General features: G+C 33.7%; 1 protein-coding gene across 10 annotated transcripts in view; it reads right to left on the bottom strand.

Moving 5' to 3' along the window:
* Positions 1–1,362: 1,362 nt before the first annotated feature.
* LOC135217893 (uncharacterized) overlaps positions 1,363–21,677 on the bottom strand; it is a gene marked incomplete at its 3' end in the record, with an annotated part of 656,594 nt that continues 636,279 nt past the window's right edge. For 5 of the 10 annotated variants that reach the window (XM_064253984.1, XM_064253955.1, XM_064253973.1 and 2 more), the window contains 7 exon segments: positions 1,363–1,666; positions 7,289–7,439; positions 8,271–8,382; positions 10,570–10,596; positions 15,111–15,152; positions 18,987–19,028; positions 21,330–21,413. In XM_064253984.1, the coding sequence (XP_064110054.1) occupies positions 1,363–1,666; positions 7,289–7,439; positions 8,271–8,382; positions 10,570–10,596; positions 15,111–15,152; positions 18,987–19,028; positions 21,330–21,413 (762 nt within the window). 10 annotated transcript variants of the gene reach the window in all.

The following is a 21,677-nucleotide window of genomic DNA, read 5'->3' on the forward strand; positions in this document are numbered from 1 at the left end:
CTTTTTTACTTTTTATGCACCCTAATTGGTGATTTGGCTGTGCTACTTCGCTTTGGAACAGGTGATTTGGCTGTGCTACTTCGCTTTGGAACAGGGTGTTCCTTTGTAGCATTTATAGCACTTTCATTGCTTGAGGCTGTACCAAGGAAATTTGGGAATGACGAGCCAGTAGTCATCAACTGTGCTGGAGTTTTTCCATCATGGGGGCCAGGGGTACTCAAATCATTAAGTTCAGTATTCATAAACATATTTGAGAGAGAAAAAAAATCTTGGAAAGATATTGGCCATTTGCGAAGTTAAATCTTCCACTAATGGCACAAGTGAGAAATGACTCCTAAATGTGCGCATCCCTGCCCTACCCCAAAAGGGGATGGCATAACACGATTAGTGTGGCCCAAGTGTAAGCAGAACCCGCTTGCTAGGACTAAGAGTATTACAACAATACGATTATCCCCATCCTAATCACATTATGGGCAAACCTGACAGAATGCCGAGAGTTCTATTCCTAGAACCATCCCTGGAATCTCTGGTCCAGCTCCACAGAATAGTTCTGAAAAACAGGTCAGGACATTGTTGGGTAGATGATGGATCTACCACAGTTCTCACTATTTAGCTTCAGATTAACTCCACGTTAAGCCATGATAAGTTTTCTTATTTGTTGGATTCAAAAATTTTGACAAAAATGGAAAAGTTCATAACATTAACCCAAAAATATATAGTGTTATATGGGACTCTTGGGTTCGAACCTAGGAAGAAATTACTGACGTTCGAGAGCCCCCTAACCATGTCAAGGTGGTTCCAAAATGAGGGGGAAAGTTCTGTTCAAACTGGCCGCTCTCACATCCCCATTAGACAATTTTGGTGGCCTTAAAATGTCACAACATTACTTCCTTACCATTGGCCACATCATAAATTATCAACCAATCAGTATTAGCTTATGTTTTAGTCTTGAATGTGGTTACATTAGGTGGTTGATTTTGTTGCTGTGTGACTGGAACTCATTAGAGATATATTTTATGCAATATTTTGGAAAGAAAAATGTTTGGCAAAGCAATGGACAACTGGCTTTCATTTAAGTGTTTGTTTACAAAGACGATCTCTTTGCCAAAACTATTCGTGTTAGTAGGTATGCCTTAGGAGAGATCCGCAAGTAAATTTGTAATCATATATTACTGACCTTTTGTACCTTATGCTTACAACAACAATTATTATTCCGCTGTAGTTAATGTCTTCTCTACAAATTTGGTAAAAGATACTCTCCACACTATTATCAGTAATATAAACAAAGGTCAAGCCAGGCAGCGTATTGATCAAATACTAGTATTTGATCAATACTATAACAGGGCTATATTGAATACTTACCAATGACATTTTGCTTTGAGAAGAGGCCGGTCTAGATCCTCCCATGCTTTGTTTGCTGCCTTCATCGATGTACTCAACATGAAGACCAAGGCTGTGGTCATCATCACCATCATCAATGTAGTTCGGGATGGTTGACCTTATTGTTTGTGCTGACTTGGCTGCCGCATTTTCTTCATTTTCTTCTGGTTCTTTGTCCTCTTCAGGTACCAGAGGTTGTGGGATAGTTTGGTCCTCGGCTGAGTCATCTGCTAAGGTTTCACGAGACGGGGATAGGAGTGCCTTTTCATCTAGTTGTTTATTTCTGCTGTAGAAAAATTAAAGACGCATAAGAATACAGGAATATTAAAGCCCAAACCACAAATGCATAATTACAATGTCTGGATGCTTTTAACAAAATATTGGATAAGCCGCTTTTAGAATAGGGCAAATTTGTACATCAATATATTATTAATTACTTTAAATTTTTAATATTACATACCTCTATGTAGTATTGTATGCCTTTTCAGTGTTAAAAAAAAAGACAGCTAGAGTCATTTGTTTTCACTTAAATCCTCTAGGTATGTGGTCTTCTAAGTTAGATAGAAAATCTAATTTAGATCTGTTACATTGTGACCCGAATTGAGTGGGAGTCAAAATTTTATTTTCTCGAATGTGCTGCGTTAGTCGAGCATTTACTATTTTATCTGGTAATTTGAATAAGCAGCTTGTTAAAGAAATTGGTCTGTTATTATTTACATTACTGGGATCCTTTCCAGGTGTGTGGATAGGAATTATTATAGCATTTCACCATTCATCAGGAAATACATTTCGAATCTGTAAATGATTATAAAAGGTGCTAAATATCAGATCATTTTTATATATATGTAACTCACCAAATAATTATATCTTATATATATATATATATATAGATATAGATATATTTAATTATATATATATATATATTATTATTATCTATATATATATATATCTATCTATATCTATATATATATATATGGTTTGGTTTGGGCGAAGTACTGGTAGCCTAAGGCTTTGTATTTTGTTTTTGGATAAGTTACCTGATTAGTTAGACAATAATTTGACAATTTACAATTTTTTACCCAATTTTGGCTCACGTTTCTTGATTCAATATGTCTGACACTAGTACTGCTAGCGCAAGGTTTTACAGTGAAGGCTGTAACACTCTTTTGACTAAAGAGAGGTACGACTCGCACACTATGTGTATTGATTGCAGGGGACAGGAGTGTTCTAGCAATATGTAAGACTTACAATGAATAGGGGAAGTAGTCCTCATTCATGAGGGACCAAGAAGCAAGTGGAAGTTGGGCCAAGTGACCAAGTTACATTTGGGGTGAGACAAAGTCCCAAGAGTGGCTTCTCTAAGAACAGCCCATAGCCAGCTCATACAGACCTGTAATTAAATTATACAGCCGCGTCACCCCAAGTGCTTGGGTTTCTTAAAACCTGAGTTACCTTTACGAGTACAGGCGGTTAGCGATGCAATCACTTAGCGTCGAATAGGTTTCACAGCTGTCGTCAAAAATATTTAAAAAATACGGTATTTTAAGGTATTTTTACGACACAATTTTTGGTTAACAGCGCCGCAAACACCATTATGTCTAACGAGCACATACATTTGTAGAAATACTGTTCAGACCATAAAGGTTATGCAAATGATATTAAAAATTTTTATTGAGTATTATTTACATAGGTATTAGGGTAAACTGTATATTTTTGAGGTATTAGGGTAAACTATATCCAAAAATATAGTTGAAAAAGTGCAAATTTAGCGATTGATGTGTTGATTTTATAAATGTTCATGCTTTTATGTTTAAAATGTGTATGGAATTATATTACGTATAGGGTATTTTTATTTTTGTACATAAATATGATACAAATTAAGGCAGCTTTTGTAACTGCCCTCCGCATCATCAGCGGATGTTTTTTCATGTTCGTTCTTGTCCGCCGCTGTTCCGAAAAATGCATTTACAAAGACTTTACATGGTACTATTTTATTAATGTGGGAGCTAATTATAATTAATTTTGTTAACGAAACTTCAGCTTTTTGTTATAAGTTTACATGCTTTTATGTTTAAAATGTGTAAGAAAAATGTATTACAGTGGCAGTACGCATGTCCATTTGAAGTCTTTGTAACAGCCCTTCACATGATGAAGAGAATATGTTGTTCAGTCGCGCCTGAATAATAAAATTGTAATTTATATCATTGAGTCATGTTTTTATAACATGATATTTACAACTGTTGCATAAATTTATTTTAAAAGACAAAACTCGCGTATACATTTGATTTTGGAACACTGCAATTTGTGTGTTTTTTTCCATAGGATAGAAGTACAAAATATAACTGCAACTCGGTCATTTTTTGCTTTGTTACACAAGCAAAAAATTGAGGTACGACTGTACGAGCTCGAGATGCCGCTGCTACGTAGATGGCATAGTAACGAAAATTAAGATACGCAAAGAAGAAAAAGTAAATACATACGCATCTTTTCCATAAATCTTAAAAAAGTTATACATTACTTCACTATATCCAATATTATTGTATGTATTCTCATATTATTGTCTTATAAAATACTACTAACATAGCGGTCAATGTTTTTGTTTGGAAATCGGCTGATGGCGAAAACGAGTATGTTTCGCCATATTTAACGCAATTCTTACTGAATTTTCTTGACTTATATGAGAGAGTCATTTTTCCTTGTACGTGTTTTTAGGTGGAAATATAACTTGAATATGTCTCTTTGTGAACGTGAACTAAATTGTTTTTTATTTTTTGTTAACAAATGACTTTGGCAGCATGTTTATTGAGTAAAACAATTACGTGATTCAGTTCGCAATTTTCCTTTACATCATCGTAATACGAACTTTACGTTATTTATCTTTTATTGGTGTGAAACCAATAGTAAAATGTGTTCTTTTAAGCACAGTAATTTTGATTAAAATGATGTTATCTCAATTTTATCTATGGTTGTGTTTGATGGCATATGTTTACTGGAGTTTTATCCTTCTTGCCGATGCACGATAATGGTCATTAGTAGCTTGAGCAGTTTTCTCAGCTTCAGGTACAGTATATTTCACTATTGATCTGTGATCTAAAGCGTATAAAGTTATTACATTAAGATATCTCAGTCCTATTATACATGACGTCATTATAACAACAACGGTAATTGTTTACTATAGTACAATGGTTGAAATACAAGTCAAACGGATATTGTTGTTATCCAATTGTCTCTAGTTTGGTTGTTCATGGCTGTACACATTTACGCAACGAGTATAACGTTAACCATACTATCATCATTCTCTTTTGCTGTTTCTGAACTTATTTAACTAGGAGATGGGATAAAGTTAGGCTAATTTAATTTGGTCTCTCGTAAAATCGGATTATCGTAAGACGAATTATTGTAACTTGAATACTATAGCTACCTGAACACTGTATAAAACCATAATGATTATATCTTTACATACTCTAGACACCCAAAGGATTAAAGGTAGGCTTTTTTCACTTCATAGTATTTATAATACTATAATGTACTGTAAAGTAAATTCTATAATACTATACTGCATAAATATAATGTTACTTATTGCTCTATAGTTTGATTATGGCGCCGTTTGACTGGTCTAGGGCGCTGTTAACTGGTCTAGTAGTCCGAGAGAAGGTGTGCGGCGGCCATAGACTTTAAAATCGCTCAGCGTCGAAAATCGCTCAGCGTTGGTGGCCAGGAACAGAACCCCTGGCGCTAACCAAGGGCCGCCTGTACTATTGTGGTCACCCCCACGGGCTGGTGTAAGCTCCTCTATCACTGATGAATCTCTTTAACACAAATAAGGAGAGAGTGAGTGCACAACATGAAAGTGCTGCCTGACCCCAGCCAGTACTCTACAGAGTACATGGTCTTAATCCCATAACTTTGCAGCTTATTTGCAAGTCTGTGCACCCACAGAAGCTATCACATACAATCTTCTTCCTGTGTAAGTGGTCAAGGCTTCAAAGAAGACTGGGGCACATCTTGAAGACATCCAGAGAGTGCATGATCGCTCCCTGTGTTAGTTAGCCCCCCTTCAGTGTTCACGAGTACAAGCCGCTCACCTGGGAATAGTGTAATTCAAGTACTATTTGTTGTCTTCTTCATCTTGGTTGTGCTGTCATCTCCACCCCTTCTTTTACCAAGAGGAGGAAGGAGGAGGAGGCCTCTCCCAACTATAAGTCCCATAGGACTTCTGATGGCCAACCTTCCATGGAGTAGGCTACAGGATCTCTCGCTAGCATCACTACCAGTACTGCAACTCTCTTTTGTCTATCAGGCATGGGAGCAGCCACTGCCTGGGGACCCTGGTCAGCAGTACCAGTCCTAGGAATTCTCCCTGGTCTGGTAAGGGTTCCTGGTCTACAGACCTGGAGCGTACCAAGCAAGAGGTTCTTGCGCAACCCTTGCCTGCTCCAGTATGCCTTCGTAAGGGAATGGTGCAACGGTCCTGGATTGGTGATGTTGGCCTACCCGTCTCCTCACCTAGGAAAGGCAAGTGGGAATTCCCCATCCAGTCTTCTGTTGAGTGGCCATACTTGCCTGTCGGGGCTTTAGTCTCTGTAAGGTATGGCAAGGATGCTAGGTATCTCTCACTATGTAGTCCCCTCTATCTCTTCAGAGTTTTTCTGGGACAGGACAGAACCGATGTTCTAACAGGGAGCATTCATTGCCCCATCCCTTCTCAACCAAGGAAGCTTATGCTCTGGATTCAGTCTGCGAACTGGACCAGGGGTATGCTTAAGTGGTAGAGAGATTCCAAGGGACTCTTGATGGATGTTCATAGATCGTCTGTTGGGTTGGCAATTTATGATTTCCCGGAAGAAACTTAGGCTTTCCCTGTGGGCCATTCACCATCCATTGGAACTTTGGGGAAATGGGATGAAACTCAAAGTCTTGATGATCTTGCCATGGTGTAACTCTTGACTCACATCTTACTTTTGAGGAACATCTAGTGAAAGTCTCAGCAAATGCCCCATGAAAGTTAGGTGTTATTCCTAACGCCTCATATATTTATAATGATAAAATCAGTACAACCTGTTTTAGAACATTTTTGCTTCCTTTACTAGAATACTGTTCTGCAGTGTGGAGTCTACTTCTGCCATAGATTTATCAATTTTAGATTGAATGGTTTGTGTTGATAGGTTTCTGTTTCCTAATATTAGCAGTTATGACTTGGACCATCGGCAGATGTCTCTTTGTCACTTTTTCATAAGTTGTATTTTAACAGAGATCTTTCACATTCACAATTGATCCCAGGTATGAGGCTGAACTCCAGAGCAACCAGATTTGCTGAACAACAGCACCAACATGCTGTAAATGTGCCTCGTCGAACTTCTCAGTTCCAGAGGTCCTTCATTACTCACACCACTATACTGTGGAACAGCCTCCCAAACGATGTGAGATTGGAACTTAATTAGTTCAAGTGATCATGCAATGCATTAACTACCCTGATACAATTCAACTTCTATTTTAATATCTGAATATTATTTATTTATTATTTTGTTATTTTATCTGTTTTTCTAATAACTGATCTCCTATTACTGTATTTCCCATTACCTTCTGTTATTTCTTTCAAATGAAAGCCATATTCTTTAGAAGCTTGAATTTTTAGTTAATGGTCCATGTGGGCTTGTTCTATATGAACAGGGCTCATTTTCTTCAGACTTTAGTTGATTACTTCCACAACTCCTCTCCAGATGTGTATTACATTACTATTTTGCTTATACAGTATTATCTCTAATTACCGCATATTAGCTCTGACTATAAACTCTCTAACTATAAACTAGGAGCAAAAGTGCTGGTTGAGACAGCAGAGGAAATGATACCTTTAACAACATTTTTCAAACAAGTAGCGAATACAAGAATTTACAGCGAGACTGCTTACCGACACAAATTGCAGCACGCAGGTACTGAACAGAAGAACAATCTCAATAAACAAAACAAGACTCCACAACCGATAAGGCTGGGTCCTATGAGTTGCAGTTCGGGAGATTTGAAGCCATGTTCCCCTATTCCAACGAAGGTGATGATCAATCCTGTAAAGAAAATCATCACAGTATGCACCATCATTAAAGACCATTTGTTTACAGTAACTATTTGTTATCATCCACCCCTCCCCCCGTTTTAATGGAAACTCAAACCTTCGGTATAATTTACGAATTTAATGAGCAAAAGTTTTTCCCTTAGGGTTTAGAGACCATTGAAGGAAATAAAATGCTTTTAAAATAATTTTTCTTCACTTTTCCAGTTTGGGTAATTTCAGACTGTTTGAATAACTTTAAATGCTACTCCCAATTCCTTGATGGTCATACGTCCCAGAAATTCAACCTTCAAAGGATTTCACTCTTGCAGGGAAAGAGCATTGAACAAAATAATCACAAACCAATCCTGGTTTTATTAATTACGAAATTCTCTCTAGACGAGGATGAAATGAGAAGTGTATATGTATTCTTTTAAGATCACAATTGGCTAGTAATAAGAAAATATCCATAGATGCCTTCTTTTCTCATGGTGGTAACAAAAAATATTTCTGTACACTGGCATGATTTTAGTCAAAGTCACTCTTACATATAGGCATTCATACATGAATACTGACTATATGAAGCCACATTTTTTTATGACACATTATCCCCATGTATTTCTGTATGTAAAAATCAACATAAGAAATAATTAAATTATATTCGTTATTAGTTATGAGTACAGAATCATCATTAATAATGTTAGGAAAAGAAAAAAATATATTTTTCCTCTACTAAAAATAATAAATAAGTGGAAATATGGAAAACTTGTGCAAAAATCGAAAAACTTTCCAACAATGAGACTGTGGTTATTTATTTCTGCAGCCAAATCAGAGAGACAATAATTACCTAAAGTGACAAGACCAAAGCCGACGTACAGAACGATGTTAACGACACCCGTCTGGCGGTAGCGTCCATCCGGGTTCTTTCCAAGAGGGGCATCCGCACCGGCGTCTGCAATCTGTTGGAACAAAGACACCATTAATCTCAGTCAAACAAAACACATCCTTTGGGGTTGCTATCGAGATATTCCAAATGTTGATGTAGGCGTGGTGTCATCCGTAACTACATTTTATAAACTAATGCCTTGAAAATGATTAGTCATAGAGGGTTTGTTTACCGCTTAACTCTGGCTGCCTACAGATTATTGCACTGACTACAGCTACAAAAGTCAGCAGAAGCTTTAAAAATATGATTTTTTTTTTTTATTACACCTGTGCTTTCTGATGGAAGGGAAGAGTAATTTGTGTGGCTTCGGAAGAGTCCGGGTCCATTGCTGGATGCAGATTCCATGTTTTATTAATTTCTGTAGTTATCAAAAGCAGTGAAATTGTTGAAATTAATGGCTATAATTAAGAGAGTTGTTTGATATTGAACTTGGTTACTACATGCCGGTATGTAAAAAGTATCAGGGAAAAGTATAAAGGACTAACTTTTGGTAGTTAACGATTTACTTTGTTGGACCTGAATATATTATACTGGAAAAAACTACAAGGGAGGGTTAACCAGACAAACATCTTGTGAGCAAATACAAAATGTATAAAATGAGACATTCCAAAGACTTTGTTTGGGATTCCAGAATAAAGTAAAAACTTAGACCGTGGCTCTTTGAATTCTGGGATGATAAAGATGAAACTTTGCTCTTGAAAAAATAAACATTACGAAGAGGTGACAAATTTAACACAGCTTCGATAACAAGTTGGTAATGAAGACAACAGAAAGGAGCCAACCATTTAAGGATAAGACGCGACACTGACTGTTAGACTTGACATTACTATTCCCTTGGTAACTACTATTATCTAGGAAACACTTCTTAATTTTGCGAATAATTTTCTTTCTTTCGCTATGAAAAATAATCTATTTATATGCAGACACATACCATCTCTCTTCAAATTCCATTACATCTTGGTTCAGTGTTATCATCAAAACCAAAGCCCTTTGTTCCGGAAAAAAAGCAAATATTATACAAAGTGAGATAAATTTAGACACGATTATGGCGAATAATATTCTTGCTTGGGTAGATGTGTTGCATTTGCAGCTTGGTTAGGTTGTAAGTATCACAGCTAATTGAACTTTCAAGTAAGTTGCATTATGTACTGAACAAGAAATAGCGTAGTGTGTGTGTGTAGTGTCTTGAGTATGTGATCCTGTACAATGACGTGAAGAGCAGTTCTCAATATTATTACCATATTCTTAAAAGCCCGAATATGAAGAGGTAAATGATATAGATTTCAAGTTTTGAAGAAACTGCAAATATGACCAAGTACCTGAAATTCACCACTGATTTTTTTTTTACTAATCTTTGAAAAGCAAAGACAAAAATGTAAATGGTAGATTCTAGGGGCTTTCAAGCATGGTGTAGCTTTTTTTCACAGCTCTGACTACAGGGTGCATTTTACCTCTCAAACTCAACGTTTTCTTAAAAAAGCTACAGGGGTTTGTTAAACTAGTTCTAAGCTACATTTTCTCTCTTCTAATTTAATGCCATGCCGTGTATTCAGGTTGCATGACACTGTCGTACTTCATCTAACAATACGTATCATTCAAATTCTATATCATTCAAATTCTACAGGAACCATACGACACATGCACCAAACCTGTAAAACTGGATCGAGGGAGGTACATGTGAATCTCTAGGGACTAAAACAGGTAACACCTACGTGACGCAAACACCTAAAGTTTGGTGTGTGCACTGTCAGGGTTAACCATTCATATATGCAGGAACACATGCTTAAATGGTATCCGGTAATAGTGGGGAGCACGTGTCTGTCTTATGAAAAGGTTCTGCCCAATATGGTCGAAGGACCTACAACCTTCTTACCCATTTATAAAATTACAATAAATTACCATAAGCATTTTACCAGTATCACAGTGCCACTAACTTAAGTGTACAGCTACGTATAAAGCCAACGGTTCTAAAGAATGCCCTTGCAGAGCAAAAACTCGGAAGATGAAATAATGCTGATATATCGCATCCAGTCTCCACAGTGATGTTAATATTGTCATACCATAGAGAGTTAAGCAGTTTCTAGCCATGAATTTAGGCAGGACCTTTTCGTATAAACTCTGCCACAGGGAGCATATATATACGAGCTGTCAATCTTATACCACTATAGATTCATTCACAAGAGAGATTTCCACAACTTACTGGTTCCTCCTCTTCGCCGTCAGAGTCCTGGAAAATTAAGTTTCAGCCATATTTGTAAAGACTCAGCAATTCACATTCACTTGTTAAATTGAAGACACATGGAAGAAATTGTCATGTTTTAGTAAAAAACTAGAAAAAAAGAACAGCATTTACATATCAGATTCTTTTCCATTAGTGTATTGTGACATTTTCGCAACATATGTAATTTATAATCATGAAACTACTTCGGCCACATGACATTAAGTAAAACTGTTGTACTTTCATAGGAGTAATGAAATACACACTACTGATAGCCTCTTAGTATATTCTCCTATCGCATACTTTCGTATGCTATGAAGTTTTGTAATATACCGAATCATAGTAAATGTGTATACATACATACACAAACTGCATAAATTTAACGTAACTGCTATTCGCTTAAGCAGTTAACTTAATAGAGAAAACATTCCACATGTTTCTAATGCAAACAGATCTAAGGTAATCCTAAATATCATTTGGATATTTTGTGTCCTAAATAAGATATCCAACACAGTTACAGCACCACTGATTCTAAATACAATTCTATTGATCATACTGCTAAACAATGTACGAAGTACTGCACACCCAGGGGAATTTTGCAAAAAGTTGCTTCCTGCCACCTGATGTAACAACAATCAAGGGCAGGGTGGACAAGAACCATTAACGCCTCTGGAGCAGTCATTTGTAACTTCCAGTTGACTTCCAAGATCTTGCAAGATGCCATTCATGTTGGGTCACAGATGGTTCACTTCTTGTATGAGGCACAATTTCATATATATATATATATATATATATATATATATATATATATATATATATGTATATATATATATATATATATATGTATAGTATATATAAATTATGTATGTATATATGTGTGTATAATGTTTATATATATATATATATATGTATGTATATATGTGTGTATAATGTTTATATATATATATATAGTATAGTGTATGTATATATATATATATATATATATATTATATATATATACATATATATATATATATATATATATATATATATATATATACATATACATTATACACACACACACACACACACACATATATATATATATATATATATATATATATATATATATATCTATATATATATATAGTCTCAGTAATTGGGCGGCTACTTGGAAATCTTAGATTGATGATAAATAATAGTGCCAAGACTAGGAAGAACATTCTTTAATATTACGAGCTTTCGAGGTTTAAAACCTCATCTTCAGGCTGAAAAAATGACAAGGATGAGAAATCACTAAAAAATTACATTAAAATGAATTGTCTGATTAAAAGCTTCAGTAAAAACATAAAATAAAACGAACATCACATACAAACAAAAATAAAAATAATATGAAAGGTAAAGAAACTACCACACTCAAAATTAAAATGGCTAACGACCCACTTTGTGTACCTACTATGAAATTATATGATAGCTAGTTGAATACCGGACGAGTTGTTGTTCAATTCCGGTTTCATTTTCTTAATAAACAGCGACTCTGAAATTAAAAGGTCCAGTCTGTTTGAGCAAAAAGACAGTACTCTAAAATCTAGGTGAGTGAAAGGATGGTCCTGTGCTAAACTGTGTTCCCTTATGGCAGAAAAAGGGAGCACAGTTTAGCACAGGACCATCCTTTCACTCACCTAGATTTTAGAGTACTGTCTTTTTGCTCAAATAGACTGGACCTTTTAATTTCAGAGTCGCTGTTTATTAAGAAAATGAAACCGTAATTGAACAACAACTCGTCCGGTATTCAACTAGCTATCATATAATTTCATAGTAGGTACACAAAGTGGGTCGTTAGCCATTTTATTTTGAGTGTGGTAGTTTCTTTACCTTTCATATTATTTTTATTTTTGTTTGTATGTGATGTTCGTTTTATTTTATGTTTTTACTGAAGCTTTTAATCAGATAATTCATTTTAATGTAATTTTTTAGTGATTTCTCATCCTTGTCATTTTTTCAGCCTGAAGATGAGGTTTTAAACCTCGAAAGCTCGTAATATTAAAGAACGTTCTTCCTAGTCTTGGCACTATTATTTATCATCAAGCTATATATATATATATATATATATATTATTATATAATATATATTATATATATCATATATATATATATATATATATATATATATAAATTCTATATATCCAGAAAAGCACTACGTGTAATTTTTTTGTCCTGTACAGTATTATAAATATTATATATATATATATATAATATATATATATATATATATATATATATATATATATATATATCCAGAAAAAGCACTACGTGTATGTTTTGTCCTGTACAGTTTTCAGTGATAAAAGTGTTTTGAAGAACTTACTTCACTGTCATCACTCTCTGATTCTGCGTAGCTGTCATCAGTCTAGGAGGTGTGTGTTATGGATAGTGTGAAATAGAAGTACAGTTTATTGAATATTCTAAAAACTGTTATAACACTGACTAATATCTAAGTTTACAAAGTGTTACTGATTCACTTTAAAGGAGAAGATATAAAAAAACTTAGGTATGGCATGATAATATATTTAGTACCACTAATTAGATAAAAATGGGAAAAATGTAGAAATATGTTATATCAAAGGAAATGAGCTGACAAAGCAGCCAAAGAAGCAAATCAAATGACAAGATCAAGTGTAATCTCCCTATGAGTGATTATGTAGCATACATAATGATGGGTATTATAAGGAAATGGCAACATATATGGAATGAAGAATTAGGAAAGTGGGGTTCATCATATCGGAGAGAGGCATGCACAAGTAATTCTGACACATCTCCATATAGGCCATACCCGTCTAACACATGGACACTTAATGAGCAGCCCACTTGGCTCAGCTCCTGAGTGCTCAGAGTGCAAGGTGGTTATAACTGTCAGTCATGTGTTATGGGAATGCCCAAAGTATGACCAGCAACAACTGTCGACTTTTGGAATTTGATCTATTGAAGAAATCTTGTTAGAATCCTCTGCATTTTCAGTCATGCCTATTTTTTTTATGTTCATGAAGAAGTGTAATTTAGCTGATAAAATATAAATCTAAGTAAATTATGAAAATACGAAAATAATTAGACTATTTAATGAATTTTAAAAATAAAATTTAAATGTTACTAGACTTATTCCACTTTTATTTGTTTATGCATATATAGATACTGAGCAAATGTATTTATTTTGTGCATGTGTTACAGTGTGAGTGTGTGCCTTTATGCAGTTTTTAGCTCATTTTCACTAATTAGTCATCACACCGAATGAACAATTCGGCTCCAGAGCTTTGTCTCTGCCTAACCTGATTTTTTATTTAAATCTAATCCTTGGGGCCAGCCCTATGAGAGCTGAAAGTCAGCTCAGTGGTCTGGTTAAACTACTTTAATAATAATGAAGTAACACTAAGGGTTATCTATAACAATGAGTCATATGATAATATTGATGTTCTTTTTGTATATATGAAATATATATGGCTATAAAAAGAAGAGGTTATGTACAAAGAGGAATGTCATGCTTGTTTATGTAGATGAGGGCTTCTACTTGGCTAAAGGTTATCTAAAAGTCAATGATGTATTGTGCATTTGGGTTAATGACTGGGTATGATGGCTTAACCATTTCCAGCCCTGGCTAATCATAGTGAAACTTACTGCTACTATGTGTTTTAGAATTAAACCAAATGCAGATTGTGTTCTCTAATTAATGTATCTTAAGTCTGCATTTAGTGCTAAACTTCCATAATGTGAAATTTCAACTAGTTAAGATGAAAACTAATGTAAATCACCAAAATATAGGCAGTTGCATGTAAACTGTTTCTGTGAGATTTAGGCTAGGGCAAAACCTAATGAAGATGTTTATCTTTGGTTTAAAACTTGATACACACTAAAACAATCCCTTAGTATATTCACATATTGCATACTTTTGTATGCTATGAAGTATGTTGTAATATAATGAACTAATAGTGTGTGTAATAAGTATACATACACAAACTGCATACATTTAATGTAACTGATATTCATTTAAACAGTTACCTTAATGCAGAAAACATTCTATATGTTTCTAATGCAAACAGATCTAAGGTAATCCTGTAATCCTAAATATCATTTGGATATTCTATGTCCTAAAAAAGAAATCCAACACAGCAACAACCCTGCTGATTCTAAATACGATTCTATTATACTGCTAAAACCTGTATGAAGTACATTACACACCCAGCAGTATAGCCTAAATAAGGGCAATTTTGCAAGCAGTTGCCTCCTGCCACCTGATGTAACGACAATCAAGGGCAGGGTGGACAAGAACCATTAACGCCTTTGGTCCAGTCATTTGTGAACTTCCAGTTGATTTCCAAGAACAAGATGCCGTTCATGTTGTGTCACAGATGATTCACCTCTATTATGAGGCTCAGTTTCTCATATCTATCTATCTATCTATTTATCTATCTATATATACATATAGCCAAAAAAGCACATTGTGTATGTTTTGTCCTGTACAGTTCAGTGATAAAAGTGTTTTGAAGAACTTACATTACTGTCATCACTCTCTGATTCTGCTTGGCTGTCATCAGTCTAGGAGGTGTGTGTTATGGATAGTGTGAAATAGAAGCACAGTTCATTAAATATTGTAAAAACTGTTATAATATACCACTGACTAATATCTAAGTTTAAAAAGTGTTACCGATTCACTTTCAAGAAGAAAATAAGAAAAACTTGGGTAAGGCACGATAGCATTACAACTACTACAGCAATGTCATATGATAAAGTAATATTTATGTTCTTTTTGTAGGTATGAAATATTTATGGCCATGTATTTTGGAATAAAATCAAATGCAGATGTGTTCCCTAATTAATGTATCTTAGTCTAATGCATTTGGTGTGAAACATCCATAAAGTGAAATTTCAACTACTAGTGAAGCATTATTTCTACAATTTATGACAAAACTAATGTTTTATGTTTAAGTCCTCAAAACATAGCTGGTTGCATGTAAACGGTTTCTATAAGATTTAGGATAAGGCAAAACTTAAGGCAGATGCTTTTCGTTGTGTTAAAACTAAAGAAGTCTTGCCACATATTGTAAAGGGACTTCCTAATTCAACTGCGAATGTTTGTGGCCGAGTTCATTACTGAACAACAGTACTGTATATCTCGAGTCACAGTAACACCTAGTACAAGTTTTAGTTTCCAATTACAGGAGCAAGTGATAAAGAGACAGGTTCAACATAATTACTATGTACCAAAAGTGAGGCTTATAAATATGACTAATTTCAATGTTAGATTAAATGTTGCTACAAAGTCCAAGTGAAAGGACTAAAACCAAATAAATCAGATTGATGTCCTGCTGTCTGTCGTGCAAATTACTGGAAACGACTCTGGAAGGTTGATTTTGGAGTTCATTTTTAGTGTGCTCTGATATTAACCCTTCTAATATAGGAAGGAATGGTGTCCATTTATGCTTCAGAGATGAGAAGCATTACTTGTACGTATCTAGTATGACTTTTACAGATGTAGCTATCTTACTTCAAACTAAGTAGTTTCCAAGCCTTTGTATTTCAAAATGTGATTAAAAAAATCTATAAACAATTACAGTTACTATATTTAAAATACAATTTATCACTGTTAACGTGAATACATATGTATACAAATTAGATCTCCCAAGAAAATGATAAACGTTATCTACATTTATTCCAAGCTTTTTTTTTTTTACTTTCATCATAGTTAATCTAGGTAATTTCAAAACAGAAAAATTAAATGAGGTACAAAACTTTAGGAAGAAAGTTGAAACTTGCATAGTTGCAGCAACTGTATCCTGTACAAGTAAGAGGTTCAAATGGTAGACCACATTGAGTTGAAGGGTTGAACAAAAACTATATGAGGAACTATAATAGAGTATCTTAGTAACTCATGAATACATGTAGGGAATTATAACTTTAAAAAAAACCATTGTAAAAAAAATATTCACGTATCAAGTTAAGACACAAATTGTGATTATACTTCATTTTTCCATCACCTTGACATATAATGAAACAATATTATAGTCTTTAAGGTGTAGATATGAACTAACTATTAAGCATTTCCTCTGGGTAGTATTTCAAACAGTATAAACTTTTAATCTTTGATGTTATATGGAATCACTTTATATCTCTGATGTTATAATAGGATCCTTTTATCAATGTTTTAAGTGTCAAGTGTGTTACTTTAAAAATCTGAGATTTGTATAAACATTTTATGGTTTCTACCCAGGAGAAATGTCTCCTTAATCAACTGGACAATGTGTTAGTGTTGTTTTACTTAGGTCTGTTTTAGAAATGTCTTTGCACACGAATCCTACTGTGAAATGTAAGCTGTAAAATCTTAATTCAGTTATTTTAGTATGACAATAAATATTCAATTGCATACTTAACTATTTTTCATATTTTATTTTCAGAAATAGAATTTATCCAATGTTATATGTATGAATCAGCTTACATTACATCGTTGGTGACTATTTACAGCAACAGTGGCATTTATAGATAGTTTGCAGCAGTATAAGTACTCAGTCGTGGTTAGGGATGAAAATACATCTGTATGTCCTGTATGAAAACATTTCCGTGACAGCTCATATAACTGATATGAAGAAAGACAACTTTCATGATTAAGTGGAACTGGTGAGCACGTCTTCAACAAAAATTTATCAATGCCCAAAGCAACAACTTCTTGTACTGCATTGCATACAAGCAATTTTTGGTGTAGGTTTTGTAATGGAATTGATTCAAAATTATTCACGATCTTTGTCTTGAATTTCGAAAGGCTCCAAAAAGTTTTCTCTCTTGCTCTTCGTAAGTCAATCTCTGTCTGTAAGTAGATCTGAGCAAAGTTTGTGGTTTCTTTAACCGGAATACAAAAATTGGTTAATACCTCACTATTAGATCTTTTCCAAGCCCTTTTATGAAGATTCTAGAAATTCTATTTATAAGACTTCAAACATGGTTGTACTGTACCATAATTTGGTCTAATTTCTGAAGCCTGTTTATTAATTACCAACTCCTTTCTCTCTCAATCTGAACTTAAGCTGAAAGCATATTCCTCAACTTCTCACTTCTAAAACTATCAACCAGATATATTTTTGTAAGTTGGATCTTCATTAACACAACTTGTACAGATGTCATACGATATTTTTATACCTCACTTTGTGTATTTAAGACACTTATGGCGTTCTTGTTTCCGCCTTTGAAATGAACTAATGGAAGCACATAGCTAGACAATTACATCCGAGAAAATACTCTGGTTTAGTTCATAAATAACTTAAGCTCAAAGGAACCCCAAACCAATACCTTTCTCTGCATTTTATACTCATACTTAACTACGGCACATAAATCCTTGTGACCCTATTCCCTTTATTTAGGCTAAGATAGCAATTATTCTAAGTCTACTAAAATGGTCAGACTGCACAAGTCAATATGTAGAGATCACTAAGCTTGGGCATCAATCACTTTTGAAGTCATGAGTTCACCAGTTCAACCATCCAAGCTGACATCTGTATGGATAGGCATACTCCAGGTCTAAGAGATTGCCTGCCACGGAAAATACTTCCATAAATATGTTTGTAAGATTTGTTTCCACCATAAAATCCTGAGTATCACTTGGTCCAAACATGTTTGTTCCAGGGATTAGCAGTCCCGTACACCCACGCTATATATAATATATATATATATATATATATATATATATAATAATATTTATATATATATATATTTATATATTAGTATCTATATATATCCTATATATAGAAATATATATATATATATATATATATATATAGAATATATATATAATATATATATATAATAATATGTATAGATATATATAGGATATATATATTTATATCTATGTTATATAATATATATAATATATATAATATTATATATATATCTATATATATAATATATTCTAGATATATATATATATATAATATATATATAGATATATACTATATATATACATATATATATATACATATAATTATCTATATAATAGTGTTATATATATGTAGATATACTAATATATATATATCTATATATATATTATTATATATATATATTATATATTATCTAAATATATATATATATTATCTATCTATAATATCTATATATCTATCTCTATATATATATGATATATATATATATATTATATATATATATCTATATATTATATATATTTATATATTATATATATCTATATATCTATATATATATATATATATATATCTATATATATATCTATATATCTATATATATATATATATATCTATATATATATATATATATCTATATATAATATATATATATATATATATATATAAACAGTGTATATATAGATGTCTTGCCTTTGTACAAAAGCAATAAACTTGTTTTTAAGTAACTTACATAATCACTGTAACTGTGAGATACCGCATAGATGTCTTCAACCTAGGAGTTTTATGTTATGGATAAAGCAAAATAAAACACATTAAGTAAGATACAAAAATGATAAAATCTATTAAAACTGTTATTCATCTGATATTTTCTACGAAAAAGTGTAACGTCACCAAAAAATTATGTATACTGTTACTACTTATATATATGAATTTTCTGTAATTCAAAACTAATGTAGAATAATTTTATACAATATTAATCTCATTACAAATACATGTAACAAAAAAATTTATTTTCATATAGATATGCAGTGAATTGGAAGATTATATACAAGTGTTGGTGCAGGGGTAATGTTTCACTACTCGGGTTCGAATGACATATGAGGCAGGTGAATGTTCTTTATGTATGAGTGTTTCTAAGCAAGGTCACAGGAGTGTGTGTCTAACTAAGGTCAAAGTGGAACCAGTGAAGTTCTATGTACTATATAAGGCTGAGGTTATTACAATTCAAGTATCTGTTAAGAGGCAATGAATGTGACACATGATGCATGTTCTTGGACTCTGGGCTAAATCTAAAACTGAGGCAATGAAGTGATGGTGAAGGGTTTGAACCAATCTCGGACACACCTCCCAGATACTTAATCGTGTATAAGCACTGACTGGCTAACATCGGATAACAACAATGCACATTTCTGGCGAGAGCAAGTGTGCAGACGATCCCAATAGGCATGACATACATTATTTTTTGCTTTCATAGCAATGTATCAATGCGGTATTTGTGTGTATCGATAGGAAGTATTAAATAAATAGAGAATAAACTACAGGATACAAACTTTTAGTCCTTGAAGATGGAGAAGATAAACAGCGCACATCAAGTTTAACTAATCTACTGTAGAGTATTCATTCAGAAAGGTCGAATGCCTTACACGTTAAAAAACGAGCATTTCCTCCGGATAACAACTTCATTACTATATCATGACAACAATAAAGAGACGTTTGTTTTCGTTTCTATCCGGAGAAAATGCTTCTTTGGATTATACAAGATTTCCTTGAAGAAAAGGAATACACCTTAAAAGATAATTCTACAATTAAAATACGATCTACACGAACAAAGAAAATATATCTATTGTCATCTAAGAGGAAAGAAATATAAAATCAAAATGCAACATTGCAGACATGAAACACTACAAAAAATGAAAGAGACAGTTCATACGTTTTGTTCTATATTCTCTATTATTGCCAGGAAGAGTGTATCATTCTCCTCTTTAGACGTCATATGATGATGACCGACAAACAAGACTTTGTCATCGAGTTATGAAGAATTCACACTTGCAATAGTCAAAAAAGAAATGCAATAGCGACGAAAATAAAAACGATAACGCAATGCCTTACTTAAAAACGCAGAAATGTTAAAGCAACAAATTTCAGAGGTTATAGTGCAATTCATACGGCGTAAGAAAAGGAAAGGATGAAAGTTGAAACTAACAAAAATAATGATGTAAAAACTGGTCCTGGAAAAAATTCAGGCATGTTAGGTACCATAGCAATAAAGTCAGCCATATCAAAATAGCATGTTTACAAAAACCGAGAAAATATCGCCACTCAGGACACTGAAAAACGGTAGGTAATTTGAAATTGATTTCAGACACTAAAGCCTAAAATACAAAACTAAGATACAACTAATTTTTAATGAATGGGCACCAAATAAACTGCAAGCAATAGTAGTAGCTGTGGCAAATTCTGTAGAACAGCTCAGCTATACGATTCAAATACACTTCTAAAAGGACTCAGAATTCGTGAACAATGTAAATCATTATTCTTTACATTGACATGCAACGGATCTGTTCAAATGGTTGCATGTAGCAACTATGAAACAACATGGTCGAACAGCTGCCAGTGGTTGCTCGATTCTGATATTGGTGGGAATGATTTCTGGATCGCTTAAACCAAGGGTAAAGTTGGTCGATAAATATTAATATTTTCCATTTAATACAGTCAATAATGCGACTTACTCTAGAATAACACGAATTAACGCGGAACCTTTCCGCATGAAGCTGAACAAGACTCAAGTTGGCGAAAATGATTTTTAAAAGTCAAAAATCCATTCCCCGTGGCTTAAGCGGTTCTCGAGTCCTCTAAACTATTACCGGGGGAAGGCAGAATTGGTTTTGCATAAATCAATACATCTCGCTGAATAAAAGTAAATCTGGTTCTCTTGGTGTTTCAGTCCACTCCCATGCGTCAAAGCAGTTCATGCACAATTCACATTTTGCTTTTTTGATATTTGGGGTAAAGGGAAATGCACTAAGAATGAATCGAGCCTAAATGCATCTCTAGTTATGAAGAACAAACTTACAAATTCTCCCTCATCATCATCATCATCATCATCATCATCTTCATCTCCGTCATGACTATAAGGCACCACGTCATCACCTTGGACCTAAAATTGCAAGGACATGAGGAAGCGAAATGCGTTCAGATAAATGATGCACAACCACCTCCGGCAAAACAAGAAATACAATTTTCCGATGTTAAATCAAAAGAAATGGAGGAGCGTTTTAGAAAATCTTCCTTCAACACCAGTCAACAGCCTGAAACCTTGTTCCGTTTTCAAGTTTCATTCATATTATTGTGCACATGTAAGCCATTTGTTCACAAATAAAAGCATATTTACAGGAGGAGCAAGGCGCCATAATGATTTAGT

Source organism: Macrobrachium nipponense, chromosome 19, assembly GCF_015104395.2.
Source record: "Macrobrachium nipponense isolate FS-2020 chromosome 19, ASM1510439v2, whole genome shotgun sequence".
Lineage (NCBI taxonomy): Eukaryota > Metazoa > Arthropoda > Malacostraca > Decapoda > Palaemonidae > Macrobrachium > Macrobrachium nipponense.